Source organism: Tauraco erythrolophus, chromosome 8, assembly GCF_009769465.1.
Source record: "Tauraco erythrolophus isolate bTauEry1 chromosome 8, bTauEry1.pri, whole genome shotgun sequence".
Taxonomy (NCBI): Eukaryota; Metazoa; Chordata; class Aves; order Musophagiformes; family Musophagidae; genus Tauraco; species Tauraco erythrolophus.
In genome coordinates this window covers 36906030-36922924 of record NC_141472.1, presented here as the reverse complement: position 1 = coordinate 36922924, position 16895 = coordinate 36906030, and the positions used below count along the sequence as shown (strand labels likewise).

At 39.8% G+C, this 16895-nt stretch overlaps 1 protein-coding gene across 2 annotated transcripts in view; it reads left to right on the top strand.

Annotated features, from left to right (window-relative positions):
* NCKAP5 (NCK associated protein 5) overlaps positions 1-16895 on the top strand; it is a 374281-nt gene that overhangs the window by 101677 nt on the left and 255709 nt on the right. For both annotated transcript variants that reach the window (XM_086615799.1, XM_086615797.1), the window contains exon 2: positions 6711-6788. In XM_086615799.1, the coding sequence (XP_086471925.1) occupies positions 6711-6788 (78 nt within the window). The remainder of the gene's footprint in view (positions 1-6710; positions 6789-16895) is intronic.

Here is a 16895-nt window from a genome sequence, read left to right as displayed (position 1 = left end):
GCAGATTCAGTCCAGCTGAAAATTGCTCTGCTATTTTTCTGCCTGAATCTGTTCTTCAGACTTCCCTTTGGAAAGCTGAAACATATATTTTTGTCTTTTTAGCCTCACTTGTTAGCATCATGGGGTAGCAGCTGGTAAGCTCTGGGATTCTTTCCTTCATTTCCAGTACCGAGATACTTCGTTGATTTACTGCATATCTACTTTAATGTAATTAACCTCAATTAAGTCAACTTTTAGCTTTTTCTCCCCAGAATTTAAGTCCAGCATCATTGCTGTCCTCCTACCTGCTATGATTTAGCCATCATGTCAGGGCCCATGTAGGTTTTATAACTGATACGTAAGACTACTGTAGCCCTTAAAAGGGTGAGCAACCCAAACCAGTCAAGCTTCTGGAAATCTGAATGGTGGTGGTGGTGGTTCTCGTCGAATCTGTTCTTCACCTTCCAGCTATGGTCCACTAAGCTGGGGAAGAGCCCTCACAGAATACTGGTCCACATATCTCTCCTGCACGTGTCTGCCTGAGCCATGGGATTTCCTTGTAGAACATATCTTACCGGAAAACAGGTTTTATAAGCTGGTGGAAGATAATGTAAAACTACAGCATTCTCCAGGGCCCCATGTGGGAAGAACATGAACATCAGGTGTCACTCAGTAGCAGAGTACCCACATCGTTATCCTAGAGCTTGTACTTCTTTGGGGACAAACTGGCAAAATTCAACTGCAGCAAGGCTCTGGATGCCAGCTGTGAATCTGGATACCGTTCCTCTGCGAATGAACCATCTCTGCATCCCTGTATGCAGAGTGCACAGGGTGCAGAATCTGTCCATTAGCTAATGAGCTAACGAGCTCGTGCTATTTCAGGCTTTATTAAACTCTGCTGTCCTCTGTGGATAGTGCCATTTAACAGGGTGCAAAGCGGAAGCCAAGCAGCAGCAGGAGGAAAACCCAGCTGTTTTGGTTTTTTTTTTTTACGAAAACAACTGGCTTCAGATGAGTCGGTAAATCAGTTTTAATCACTGCAGCTGAGACGTAATATGAACTGTTCACTGAGGCTTAAGTGATTTTGAACAATTAAGAAATTTGCTCAACATATTTATTAAAATAATCATTACTGGTTTTACCATAATGGTGTAATTCCACGGTGCGTGCATGAGGGCTCTTGCCAACCTTCTGCTCCATTGCAGATGCTCTGAATGTACATTTTCATGCCAGTTGTTAATAAAACTGACAATTTAAATAATATGTTGTAATCAGGTAGGAAAATAATAAATCAGCAATGGCAGTTTTAAAAGTTCTTCTTTTCTTAAGCCGCCCAGTTTAGCATTTATTGCTATTTAGCTCCAAAGGTGAGCAGTCTAGTCAGGTGTGGTATTGAAGGGAGCAACAAAAATATCTAATGCAAAGAGGTTTTATCTTTCTTCATACCTGATTTATTCTTAGTCTGCAGCTGAGTAATGTTGTATAACAGAAAGCTCACACACACACACAGACGCATGTATATGTCCTCTTGGGTAGCTGGAAAAAAGCCTATTTTCTATCAAAGTTTTATACAGCAGGATGGTAACAAAAATAAATGTTTTACAAAAGTTATAATATTCTCTGAAGGCACTCTCCCTAGATCTAAAATTTTACCCCAGGGTGCTCTTCCAAGATCCTTCAAAGATGACTTGTGTCTCTGCACTTAGCGTAACAGCTTAGGTCTCCCCCTCACAGGTCAATCCCATCTGCTCGTTGCTTTGCTAACATCATTTCCTAATTGCAACAGTCTGCTGTTTGGCTGCGGACAGCTTTGTTGTTGTTTGATTCCTAATAACCTTTCCCTGTGAAAATATGACTTTCCGCATCGTAACAGATGATAGCGGCCTCTTTATGTAGTTCCCTGTCTCCCAGGCTGGACAACTCCAAACGCTCGTCTGTGTGTTTATCAGCTTGTTCATTCCGTGTTTTTCTCTACTCCCTAACGACAAACATCCTCCTCTATGAAGCACAAGAGCTTGAATCCACGCTGATGGTTTCCTGTCTGGTTTCAAATAAAAACATTAGTGGCATCAAAGGGTAGTGTTGCAGAGGACTGCGTTGGGGCTGTCCGCTCAGCATCCATCCCAGCTGAACCAGGAGCAGTGTCAGATGTGCCAGAGGGAGAAAGGACGCTTTGGGCTCTGCAGGGCTGCTCATGACTTTTACCTCCCAGCCCTGTTTCAAAGCTGGTCTGCAGGAAGATGAGTGCCAGCCTAGGCTCTATCCCAATTTCCCTATTTTCTGCACAACTTGGGCAACTCCGCTGTGTGCCCAGGTCCTATGCTGGGAGCTTGTTCAGAACAGAGAAAGCAGCAGCAGGTAGGGCAGCTGCCATGTCCCTGCACGCCCAGTTGAGGAGCGTGGATTTAGGAATCAGAGGTGCAGGACCAGCTCCAGGAGCCGGGGCATCAGAGCCGCAGGATGGCCCAGTCCCACCGCAACGCCGCCCACCTCCCAGTGACCACCGCCCAGGAAAAGCTCCAGAGCACACGCTTAACTTTTAGCACATGAGTAGCCCTATTGAATTAAGTATGTAATCAAGTGATTTGCTGGATCAACAACTGTATCCTTAATCCTTTTCACATATTGCTAAGCTCATTAAACTCTCTTTGATACCAAGCTGTGCAAGTTCCTTAAGAGAGGCAGAGACTACGTGCTATTTCTTTAGCTTAAATTTATCACCTCCAGCTTCCAGCAAGGGACTGCTGCGTTATAAGCCTAAGGTTGCTCTAAGGGTTTGCTCTGTAACAATGGATGGGAAAATGTTCTGTGTGCTGTATAATTTTTGATACCCTGCCCAGCACAACAACGTGGATATGCCAGAACAAATACCCACATAACCAACCAAAACACCAAGCAGTGGACCCCAGGCCTCAGTGGAGGCACTTCATTTCCTTTCTTGTCCCCTTTTTTTCCTGACAGCCATCCAGCTAACAAAGAAAAGAAAAATAACAAATAGCAAAACAATTAAGCACTGCAAAGCTAAATATTTAGTTCTGTCAAAAGCATACTTAGGTATATTTGTAGCTTGTGCTTCAGCTCAAAACAGTGACAATTTTGGTTAAGCAATTCTCTAATGCTCTCTAAATTAGATGAGCTGATATGTGACATTTGCATACCAACTCCTCCTGGATGCCAGAATCTACGCAGCTGCTAGAAAGATTTTCTACTGCATTTAAACATATTACAGAAGGTTTTTTCCTTAAAACAGTGCAGTTATATGCCATCATAGGAGAACAGATGGAGGAGTGAAATCCTCCTGGCTGGAAGCTAACTAATTGAGAAGAAAAGGGATAGGTTTCACCCATTATTCTTAAAAAGATTTTTAAAAAATTCTTTCTTTTTTAAATCATGGACGACTCGGTAATCCTGCAGGTTGGAGGTCAAAGTGGGGCTCAAAGTGGGGCCAATGCAGCTCAGGCTGCTGAGGTCTAGTCCAATTGTGAATAATGGCATGGGTGGCAATTCCAGAATTGCTATATAAAATAATCAGATTTATAAAAATACAGTAATTTGGAGTCTCCAACTTCAGATCAGATATGTTGACTTGGCCTTATATAGCCTTACCCGCTCCTGCTTTGCAGGTGCTCAGTGTTCAGCCTTTCTACACTTCAGTCTTCAGGTAGGAAAGAGGGAACAGGCGGAATTGTGAACCACTTCTAAAACCCTGAGGCCACTGTGCTTTCACAGCCTTTCTCTCCTATTTGATTGATCTGCCTTATTAGTATCTAGTATAAGTACCAGTCATTTCTACCTAAATGATTCCTATCCTTACTTAGTTATTGGATCTTGTCTCTGTTTTCATAAGGAAGAGGTATTTTCCTTACATATGTGTGGGTCACTTGGATCCTCCTTTCAATAGCGCAAACTCCTGAAGTTGTATGCTCAGATCAGAAAACGATGTTCTGGGTAATTTTTCAGACCCGACAGTTAGCCGTGCTGCTCAAATCCTACCTGGTGCAAGCATTCATATTGCAGAGCTCCAAGGAAGCTACAAAATATTTGTATTACTCCTCTCGAGGTGATCTATTGCGTACTGAAAAATGTCGGTACTTTACTGAATTGTATATACAGCCTTTGTGAACAAGTGTGATTACTATGGGGTTTTTCTCAGATTTTATGCTTTCACTGAATGTGCCAAGTTATTCTAAATCACAGAGTTGCTCTAAATCTCAGATGACTGTTTGCTATTTGCTTCTTGTTGACAAAATGATAATACCGGGTTCTGATCCAGCTTATTGGGGCAGCTGATAACAGAAGAAGCAGAAACCTGGGCTTGGGAACAGAGACCTTGTCTGAAGCAGATGGCTTGCTTTGGACACGGCTGGCACATGAATGTGCCATAGCAGCATAGAAGGATAGGAGCACTTCTAATCATGATGTTTCCATCAAATCATGGTTGGGGTTTTTTTTACATCGCTTTTGCACACTGACTGATTACGTACTCCTGAGTTGCAGTTCTTCAAAGAGAAATAGAATAATATTTCTGATTTGCCACAGGAAAAACTGAACATTAAGGCAGCAGTCATTCAGGACAAACACATTGCTTTCCTTTTCCCCATTGCATTTATTTCTAGACAATATTTTTGAGAAAATTGCTTCAGAATGAGGTTTTTTATATTATCATGGTAGAATTATGCAGAATAAAACTGCTGATCCTGTCCTTGCCTGTAGGGCAAAGTGCACTGATGAATAAATCAGGAATATTGTTTAATATTACATTAAAAAGATATAAAGATATTAATACTAATTTATACAAGGTGCGATGTAGTAAAAAAAATAAGTAAAAAAAGGCAGCTTGTTTTAAAGAACTCGGTACTGCAACTAATCATCATTATACATTTGTACAGTGTAATTTTTCTAAACTGTAATGTATGTGTATTACAGGATGACTTTACTTGTAGTGGCTTAGAAAGAGCTTGCTGCTGAATTCACATGGTGTACTCCAAGTAAAATTCAACTCGGCAGAGTAATACAGAGAGTAACAGCTGATGCTGCAGCCAGCACCTAATCCAGACAGCACTGGTATAAAAACCATATTAATGCCACTCAAGTTCACGGCGTTTCTCAGGGTTTTACATTTAGCATCTTCTGAAAGTAACACCTACAAGATACATCTATCTACAGCAGTTAGATTAAAATTTAAGCTTAAGGCAACCACAGAGTTTAATGGAAAGTTTCACAATACCCACAGGTTTTCCAGCAACGCAGTTTGAACAGGATACAGCCGAGATGCATTTGCACAGGCTCCTCGGGAGCAGTGCCTTACTCTTCCTTCCCGTCTGTGCCAGGGACCACTTCTTTATGTCACGATAGCCTTTGAGGAACCAGTCTCTCCCTCTCAATCAGAACAAGAAAATAATTGCTGTGGGCAGAAACACAGAATCACTTAGAACAATTTCAGTCCTGAAGAATAAAAATGTACATTTATATATAAATTATGATCATTAAAATCGGCTAACATTTATCTTCACCTTGAGAAGACACGATGATGTACTGTCCCTGCGGTAGCTATCTCATTTTCCTGGTCATGAAGATAAATGGCTCAGAAGAACCAACTACTTTGCAACAAAAATCCATATTTGTACACAAAATAAATAATAATACTAAAGAAACGACTCCTAATACAAACCAGAACCCCGCAAAGTGGTTTTGTGATGAGTCCAAAGCTAAAACACTGGAGCTATAAAAGCAGAGCTTTTGTCTCCAGAAAGTGAAGATGGATTCTTTTCCATATAGTACTCCAATACTTGTTATTTCCTGAAGTATGAGGTTTCAAACATATTTTTGCTTCAGTGAGATATTTCAAGAGAGTTATATTATTACTGATAGGCTTTCAGAATAATAGTAATGTGGCTGTGTTGGTACTGCTGTCATACAAATATATCATATTATATCACATGTTATTCTGTGGGTTCATTCCGAAATATTTGATATAAATTACACTGAAATCGCCTTCCTCCTGGAAATGAAGTGGTATATTTCTATTACTGATGTATTTCTCTGCTGAGAACAAACATCATCTCTTTGCATTGAGTTTAAAGAATAGACTTCAATAAGAAGAAATCCAAATTGTTCATCTGATCATGATTGATTATCAGAAATTCTGTCTAGACACAAATATAGTAGCTCTCATATAGCTGATATTGCAAGTTACAGCATCTGCGAAAGTTGAACTGGAAATTGATATAGGAGCTGCACTATACTTTCATTTTCAAATAGCGTCCATGCTATAATATTTTTCATACCATCCATGAAATAAATATTTGAGTCAAATATTCTGTTCACTTTGATTTATACGTAAAGTAAACAAAATGTGCACCAAAACAGTGAATGCACTGTGGAGAAGTTATTTTTCAGTCTGGATCCAGGGAAGATAATTCTGGGCTTAGAATATGGATATGCATTCATATGTACTCAAATTTGTGCTGCTTGCATATCCTCACCGCCTTTTGTCTTCCCCTCAAATAATCTCTGAAAAGTGTGTTGGGCTACTGCCCTGTTCACTTGGTGTGAATCCAAATTTGGCTTTAATCTAGATTTTTACATCGTTAGGATTTCTGTGTACATGGGATAACCTCGGGCGCAAAATGAAAGTGGACTCCACACATTGACTCTGACTGTCTTTTACTCAAAATTTTACAAATGCTTTGAACATTGAAAAATTAACCTTTAAATCATTTTTCATTTAGGAATATATGGACTCAAACAAATACATAGAGCATTTAGTGACTCAGCTGGAAGAGCAACGCTGGAATTTATGGAGGCAAGTACTATGCACATGCATATTTATTTATGTTGCTATTTTGGAAAAAATACTGCACTCCATAGTTTTCATTCTTGAGTTCAAATAAATGATTGGGTATTCAGTTTCTCCACTTCTTAATTCTTTGCGGACTAGCAAATCTTGCCTAAGTGAAATAAGTAGGGCATCACACACGAGTTGAATCTTTCCTTTGCTAATCAGGGAAGTTACACACATGCACAGGTTTCCTCATGTTCAATTTTCTAAGCAGTGGGTGCTAACTCTACTTCAGATTCTTTTAATTGGACTGAATTTAAGAAATGGTCTTATATTCTTGAGTATAAAGTGTTTTCACTGAATGGCACACAAACAGTAGCCAAAAATACAGCATAGCAGCATGAGAAATTGAGAGTTCTGAAACTAAAATAAACACAATTTTTAAATTTTGCACTACTGTTGACAGTGCAGAATTTCTGTTTTTTCTCTGTTCATATTGCTCAGCACAGGCTGCCCAGACTTAACTCTGGTTCAAGCAATGCTGTGATTTCCACGTGCCAGTTTGCAGCCAGTGGGCATTTCTACTCTGCCATACAGCAAATGTGATAACTGCACGAGCACTTCTGAAGATCTCCTCAAACTCTGCATCTCTCTCGTGAGATGGCTATAGGACCTTGCAAACCTCCATGCATTCGTCTGGTCTAGTAAATGTCATCTCACAGATGGAGGTCATCAGCTCTCGAAAAAAGACGTTCACCTCATTCCAGACCCAGTTTCCTCTTTACAACAGCAATTTTATTACATGTTGTACTGCTGGGTTAATGTTGATGCCTTCGTTAGCTAGGACAAGAGGTTGTGCATTGTTTGCATCTTTCCAAAGTTTATCAAGTGCCATTCATAACAGTGATGTGATGGCAAAAATGTCTAAATCTATAAATTCTTTATTGTACTTCGGAAGTACTGTTCTCTTGCTGTTGTTTCAGGAGTGTTCTGACACGAAATTCTAAAGATAGCCAAGAAATTACCTAATCTTCAGAAGCCTCAGAAGTCTCACACCCTTAATGAGTTAATTATCTCTTGATCATTTTTAAATTAATTCTCCCAGACTTTTCATTTGTGTAGAATTGTTATTATCACAGCTGGTCTAAAGAGATCTGCCTGACGGCACTTTGCTGTATTCGCTTGTACTTTCGAAGTATTCAGTATCTATTTATTAGCTACTCACTATCTCAGATTTTTATAGTTACCAGCTAAATTCCTGTCGGAGATAACATTTAATACAGAGGAAATGGAATAATACCAGTGATGAAACTCATTCAACATTCACAGCCATATATTTTTTTCTAAACGTAATATTTAACTTCTTTATCTGAAGGCCTATGAGGAGTGACAATCCTTATTAATACATAGCTACATATAAAGTAATCTTCAGGGAATACTTTAATCTTCGTAGACTGAAATCTATTTCACCTTAGTTCTGATCAAGGAAGAAATAACGATCTGTCTGATTTTTCAGTTGAATGCCTCTCGTACAAAAATGTAGCTTTGCACATGACAGTACTGGTTAGTACGCATCTCACAAACTTCCTGGCCTATAGGATATAAAGTAGTATTACAGCATTTACAGCATACAGCATTTATGATACGGACTTAGTCTTATTTACAGGCAAAACTCAGAAAATTTGTGTACAATCCCTGCTTTCTTTTAAAAGTAGCCAAAATAATTGGTACAAAATTAGAATTAGAATTAAAATTAAATTGGCTCAATGGCCGCACTCAGAGAGTAGTGGTCAACGGCTCAATGTCCAAGTGGAGACCGGTCACGAGTGGCGTCCCTCAGGGGTCCGTGTTGGGCCCGGCCCTCTTCAACATCTTTGTCGGTGACGTGGACAGTGGCATGGAGTGCACCCTCAGCAAGTTCGCCGATGACACCAAGCTGTGTGGTGCCGTTGACACGCTGGAAGGGAGGGATGCCATCCAGAGGGACCTTGACAGGCTGGAGAGGTGGGCCCGTACCAACCTCATGAAGTTTAACCAGGCCAAATGCAAGGTCCTACATCTGGGTCGTGGCAATCCCAGGCATAAATACAGACTGGGTGGTGATTGGATCGAGAGCAGCCCTGAGGAGAAGGACTTGGGAGTACTGGTGGACGAGAAGCTCAATATGAGCCGGCAATGTGCTCTTGCGGCCCAGAAGGCCAACCGCGTCCTGGGCTGCATCAAGAGGAGTGTGGCCAGCAGGTCGAGGGAGGTGATTCTCCCCCTCTACTCTGCCCTTGTGAGACCTCACTTGGAGTACTGCGTCCAGTTCTGGAGCCCCCAACATAAGAAGGACATGGACCAGTTGGAGAGGGTCCAGAGGAGGGCCACGAAGATGATAAGAGGGCTGGAGCACCTTTCCTATGAGGACAGGCTGATAGAGTTGGGGCTGTTCAGCCTGGAGAAGAGGAGGCTCCGGGGTGACCTTATAGCGGTCTTCCAGTACCTCAAGGGGGCCTACAGGAAAGATGGGGAGAGGCTGTTCAGGAGGGCCAGTTATGATAGGACAAGGGGTAATGGTTTTAAAATAGAGGGAGGTAGGTTCAGGTTGGATATTAGGAAAAAATTTTTTACTATGAGAGTGGTAGAACACTGGAACAGGTTGCCCAGAGAGGTGGTGGATGCTCCATCCCTGGAGACGTTCAAGGCCAGGTTGGACAAGGCCCTGAGCAACCTGATCTAGTTGGAGATATCCCTGTTCCTTGCAGGGGTGTTGGACTAGATGACCTTCGAAGGTCCCTTCCAGCCCTAACCATTCTATGATTCTATGATTCTAAAAAAATGAAGTTTATATTTAAGATCACAGAATTTGGGAGACCATTTTTGTAAGAATGAAGGTGGATTAAGTGTGGATGACAGTACTATGGTTAAATATAAATGAATAGTAAAAAATTAAAATATGAAAAAGTATTTGAAAAGTAGCAGGGGTAGTGACTATTTTATTATGAACAGACATTCAGATGTATTCTGAAAATTCAGTAGGTTTGGAAAACTGATGACAGTAATTTATTTTTAATATTAATTTATTTTTAATATTATTTTTATGAGACATTGGCGTAAAAAGTTAAGACTTACAATGAGCACTACAAGATAAACCCTTCTGGTTTTGCCCATCTTCTTTGAACACTTTATTTCTCTCTTTTAAATCTCTAAGATGTTTGATGGTGAGGATTATGCTAATAGCTCGTGCTACGCAGGGGCAGAACCAGGCTGTCCATAGCCAGACAGATGTCCCAATAAATCAGCATAGCCCTCTTCTCAGACTTCATTATGCTCTTGATTTGTGACGACCACGATTTTAACCTAGTGGGTCACTGGGCACTGAACCTGACATTGACCGATAACCCCTACTTTACTCTAGGCGAGCTAATAAAAAAGACAGGCACAAATTCTGACCATTTAGCTCCTTCAGCATTACTTACAGCTGGGACAGATTTATAGTGGCCAGGCTAAGGCAGAGGAGACTAAAGCCGATGTCATGGTGTGCATATCAATTTTACATTTCCTTTACATTTCCACACGTACAATGGGACCCTAAAAGACATGCGGGGGCAAAAACTTCTTTTCATTTTGGAGGATGACTGTTTATACACAGCATTAGCATCTGCTATGGAACATTCATTGCTGTAATTGCCGTCCCAGGAGAATGGTCTATGGTTAGGTCATGTTTTATAGCTTTCTACTAAAATAGACCTCTAGCCCAGCTTCAGATGTTCTGCCCTTTAAAATCTTTACTACAACGAGTTAAGGTACCTCACTAGTACGTGGAGACGCAGACTTTTTCAACACAGCTTTTCTTATACTGAACATTTTATGATTAGTATTTTCACATGAAAAATTATGAAAATGATAGCTTGTTGGACTTGTCAGTGGTTCCTCCATTTCTCAAGTTTGAACAAAATAAACTTATCCAACGTGAGACAAATTTGATCCCTATTGATACAATTGACCAACATTTATCACTGCAGATGATTCACAATAGTAATTGTGCATCTCAGTGTATCATCTTGAACCAGAACACTGGATTATTTTAGATTTCTCTGCCCTTCCCTGTATGGAAATAACTTTAAACCGGACAGAACTGGGTCGAGGTGGGGGATATCCCTGCAGTGGTGTTTCTCACATAGTCATTTAATGCTCTATCTAATTCAGCTAATGTGTATTACTAATTTTTATGGCAGAATCACATGGACAATCAACATGAGAAGCAGATATTTGCTCCTGCAGGCTTTGCTAATTGACCTTGACAGTAGATCATAATTTTTAAGTCTTGACACATAGATCAGTGACAGCAATTACTAGTTCCCTTAACATATTTCAGCATAGGATGCTTGCCTAAATATGCAAGGGTCAGACCCTCTTCTTAAGACCTTTCAAGGGAATTTTATTATTAGTGCTACTGGAACCAGGACAAAACCTGTCTGTCTTAGTGAATGTGCTAGGCTATCCTGCATCTCAGACATGAGAATCATAAAATGAATGAAGGATCAACAACACCTTATTACCTTATTACAGTAACAAAAAACACAGAGAGGGACGACCACAAATGTGAAGGAGGACTGCACGGAATTTCTCCAACGCTGTATTTTAAAACCAGAGTTTGTTAAATAGATTTGCTTGACTTTCATCACCAGCATTAGCATGCTTCTATGCTCCTGAGTTTAGTGCTTGTATACTAAAGAGGTGCCAAGTATTAAACAGGTTGCTTTTGCTGTAATCATAAACTTCCATTGGGAGACCATAATTGCTAACAAGCAAAATAGCTCTGCAAGAATTCTTAATGGTGAGCACAGATTAAAATAACAACTGTGATTAGCTTTAAACTGCTTGACTAGAAAAGGACTAATCTTAGGGGAATAAGTTGCATGGCAAACAAATGAAAAACCCTACGTATGATATTACAGTAATGAAGGCTGTGAAAAACCACAAATGCTACTCCAGCTAAATAAGGTCGTGCTCTGCACAAGTATCTTTTTCTTGTCAGGGGCTTAGTAACTTGGCCGAGGGGAATTAAGGTCAAAGCAGCCAGGTCTTGGGGCTGAAACTCCATTTTAACCCTTTCTGGAAGATTCTGATAACAAAACTGCCTCTGGTCTATGATGCTAGTGTGAGTTACAGACGGTATTTGGGGTGAATTATCTTGCAAAATTGTTGTAGCCCATGATCAGCAGGCAGAGATTGGTTTGGTTTGGTTTGGTTTGGTTTGGTTTGGTTTGGTTTGGTTTGGTTTGGTTTGGTGTGGTGTGGGTTGGGTTGGGTCAGTTTGGTTTGGTTTGGTTTGGTTTATAAGAGCATGAGGCTTCCTTCTTCTTTTCTTCTTGATCCACCTGTCTTGTCACACCATCTTGGCAAAGGATAAAGCCAGAAAAAAGGTGTTTTCTGCTATTAGCCACTAACGCTTGCCTCTCATCTCTTTCTCAGTGTTGTGTTTTGCATTTTTTGGGGGGGAATTGGTGGTTATTTTGGGGTTTTTTTTGCTACATCTGTACAACAGTGTTGGATATAGCACTGGATATATATGTAAATTTCATGCATATATCAGTATGAAAATACTGATGTATTCCTTTCAGTTTCCTTAGTGTTTGGAGGTGAGGCTGGCCAAGCCAGAGCACAACTGAGTTTGGCAATTAGGATTCGTTCAGTCACTACAGGTACTCAGATGTTTCCAACTAACATTATAATGTCATAGACGTCTCTCTAAAGCAGGGGCTTCTGATTTGTGCCTTTATTTGTAAAAAAATTCACACAAAAATTTAAATAAAAAACATTTAAGGCTACCAAGTTATCTAACAGAGTTGACAAAACAGCTTCAGATACACATTTCTACCAAGGATTAGTATTTGAATACGCACATTAGGATACCAATTAAAAACGTATCTGATTTTTGGCCAAATGTGCTTTTCTTTAGCTGAGTGTAAATTTGGATGGTTCAGTGAGCAGTGCAGATGTAGTTACAGGCCACAAAAAGCATCGCCATTGTATTATCTGTGAATGAAAACCACTCGCTTCCTTTGACTCCCCGGTACAATGCCTATCTCACACCACAGTTGTTAAAGATACTTTTTCACAACTGAACTGGATGAGAGTAGTATGAATAATGAGTATATAGAAAAGTGTTTTACTGTTTGCCTTATAAATCATATTTTTAATAGGAGCACAGAAAAGTAAGAGAGAATTGGTTAAAGGTTACAAATGAACCTTATGTACCACATAAGTCCACTATTATTAAACTTTTAACTGAGGGAAAAAGACCGGATAGCTGCTAGAACACTTGTTGCAGTTGCAGTAAAGTGCATGTTTGCATATAATTTATCTCAATGTTCTAGACTGATCACTGTCTTTTGAACAAATAAGTAAAACAGGCATCTTACAAAAGTTTACAGCTGTTCAAAATTTATCAGTTCCACTAACTAGTCATACAAAATAATTGACCTCAACTGATAGTCATTTTATGTGCAACTCTTTATCTGATCAATAAGTAAATCCCCTTCAAAAGTGAGTAATTTTAACTCTGATTGGGCTTATTTGTGTGGAGTATTTACTAAACTGACTTAAAATTAAGCTCAATTTCATGTATTGTGGTATGAGAAATACAACCTGGGATGATTTTGGCATTTTACATTCATAACAAGTATGAATTTTAAAGAATATGTTTCTCAGCCTGTTTCCTTTAATCGAAGAAGACTCCCATTAACTTTGCCTCTCAGTGCTGCACGAGTCAGGAGTGAAGTGTCAAGCCTCAGTTATTGAAGTCATCAAATAAAGGATTTGGAAGCATCTGAATATAAAATAATTTTGATACAAGAAAATATCTCTGTATCTATGTTAAATTACCCTGATTTTAAAACTGCAGGCAAAAGATGGAAAAGTGTTCTTTAAAAAGTAACTTCATATGGTCAATAAATTAACCAATGTTAAATTTAAAATGTTAATAACATCCTGTAATTAATTAGGGATTGGGGTATTTTCGCACAGATGTGTGCTTGTCTTAATAGCGAGACTGCCAGAGCCATGAATTGATTTGTTTCTCTTAAATTAAAAAATACAAGGCCTTGAGCAAAATATATTCTTTAGATATATTTGGTAGAATAAGGATCACAAATGTTCCCTACCAAGTTGAAAGGAAAAAAAAACTCCAGCAGCGAAGTATGTGGAAGGTCTATTTGACATATGGATGTTTGTTAAAAGCAAAACGCATGAACAGCCCAGAGTAAATTAGATCCTCGTTTGTATGCTGGGAAATGAAATGTATAATCTTGGCATGGTTCTCTGGTTGGTTTATATTTTTTATAAGAACAAACTCTTTTGTGTATGCAGATGCACATTACTTCAGTGGCTATTTAGGGTTGGGGAAAACAAAAAATGCTTGGAGCTGATTTTATCTGAAGCTTAGTGTGTATGGCAGGTTTTCGTCTGTGTCTCCTGAAGTGCAGACTTTGGTTCAGGTAGCAGGCAGCGGGCACGCCGCACGCTCTGCACAGCTGCACGGGGGAAACACAGGCCGACCCAAAAAAACAGCATGTGGGGAAAAGTCAGAACACCTACTCGTCTGAGATGGTATCTCCGTTTTCAGATACGAATCCAAATAACAGATTAACATAACAATCCACAAGATATGAATACCCAGGTATCTGTTGTTGGTGCTAAGAGTTTATCTGGCACTTCTTAAAAAATCACACATTTCCAAAGGGGAACTATCTGTAGTTTCTTTTTATTATTTGGTATTTAATTTAGTCTTCCATCCCACTAATGTCCAGGCACAGCCATGATTATTCATGTTGAATCATATTTCACTCCTCAGATAATTCCAGTGATTTTACTGGAATTATTCACAGCGCAAAGAGTAATTCCTATGAGTAACAGTGACATTGCCCTGAAGTCTTCTCTAAGACCGAACAACCGTATCTTTACACAGAGCCTCTGTTTCTTATTCGGCAGAGGAAAACCCATGGATTTACATCACGGCAACAAATGGGAATATGTGCTCTTATAAAAACAGAATGTCAAAATGTAATATAGAAATGAGTAGTGCATAGACACAGGTGGTGAGATGGAGTTTTGGATGGGGTGGTGGATTTAAGGAAGGAGAAACAGAGAATTTATGAATTCATTATTTTTAAAGGAATGGTATGTCACTGATCTGTTTCGCTAAGTCTACAAACAAGGCAGTGCTGATGGCAGATGTAGAAGAGACCAGTGAGAAAATGTATCTGAAGTCATGCAAGTCGGGTTAGCAGATTTCCCTGTAAATCAGTTTCACTTGTGAAAGAGAAGTTAAATAATCAAGTTTAGCATTTCTGTTTCATTCTGTAATGCTCAACCATTTTTATTTTTTCTAAATTACACTAAGCAAGACTTTAAGACCCCAAGTGAGAACAGGGCCTCATTGTTCCACACAAAGTGAGAAATGGTTTTCATCTCCTCAGCCCCAAGGATGAAACGAGAAATAACATAATCCCCTCCTTACAGAGAAAAATAAAGTTGTGAATATACTCAGTAATGGAGCTTATACAAGAGATCTCTGTATAAGCAAGAGTTTTTCTGTGTTCCAGTTCAGTGTATCAATAATAAGGTTGTATTTCTCATGTCACAGCGCTGTGTGTTGTCAGCCAGTTCACTATCTGGGGGATGAAGTTGCCGCATCACTGCTTGAATCTGTAAAAGGTTTCATGGCTCAAAGCGAGCTTAGTGACAATCTTATTCTGTGCTCCATGACAGGAGAGCATTTTCTTATGTCTACCAGCATGATGAGGCGTGGAAGAGGAGATCTATCTTTGGAAGTGTCCTTTCCAACTCCTGTCCTTGGCCCTTGTCACTCCACAGTATAAAAGACCATCTAAATTATCTCCTCTGTCAGAGGATGGGTATTGGCAAGGGGAGAAGGAGAGAAAGGCTCTACTCTGTTCTCTTGAGGCAGTTTACTTTAAAGTATATTGGTGTTGCTGTGCTGATGCAAAGGCTTTTAATATAGCGAAAACCATGGATGTAGATACCTGTGTCATCTGGCTGCCTATTAGAGGACAAATACCACTTGAGTTGAAAGCAGGACAGCTGTGCAAAGAAATATTGTTGTGCCATCGCCTCTTCCTCTTTTTTAATGCTAAGTGTCTACTGATCCATCACTGTCATCTTTCCGCTTGCTATCGCGACAGTCAGCACCTCTCTCCAGGCTTTGTGCGCACTTGGCAGCTAAAGATCCAGATGTACTGGAGTGCATTTTTGCAGAAGTGGAGTTTAGATCTGCAGCTAGCCTTATCCAGGAGGCTCACCTGATCTCCTGTTTAGCTCTGATGCTGACTGTAATCAGGCTGGAAGAGCTTGGGGAGATACTTCACAGCTTTCTGAAAGTCTCCTTTAATTCTGTAGGATTTGGCTGGCTTCTCGTTTACACACGTTGCAGGAGATCCAGGGTGTGCGTCCTATCAATTCTGCCTGCTGTATGAACCCCTTTTTATGTTAACATTTTTTTTCTATTGCTTCATTTGTTAATAAAAGGGCACAATTATGTCTATAGCAACCCATATTCTGGGATATGGCCCATTCACACATTATTTTTATTAATCAGGAGTAAATTCCAGCATATTCTGCTGTAGGGAAAATATCATGCATTTATAGCATAAACCTGTATAAACATTATTGTAATGGGTTCCACTAGGGACAAGGTTTCAAATATAAGGCACCATTCATCAGATATTAAAGACCTGAGCATATTTTTTTCCTACTTAAATCAGCATAGCTCAAAATTTGCAAACTCTTGCTTATGTAGCTATTCCCCTGAGATTTTCAAAAATGAATAAAAGCTTGCAAAATACAGACCTCTTATAACCACCTGACTAGCTAAGCAGAGTCTAGAAGTGTAACTTAAATAAGCAAAAAATAGAAAACCTAGATTAATCTCCAACAAATGCTTAGCACTAGGGAGATACCAGCTTTTGCAGGATATTTAGTTTGCTGTAATTTATGTAGCACCTTTAAAGACGGCAGAGGGATAAGCCCATCTGCTTCCAAGTGGTGCCAAGCAGACACATGCTTGTACTGTCCAGTACTTGAGAAGGTTTGATGCTAGTTTCATGCTACCTCTCAAATTCTTCCCAGT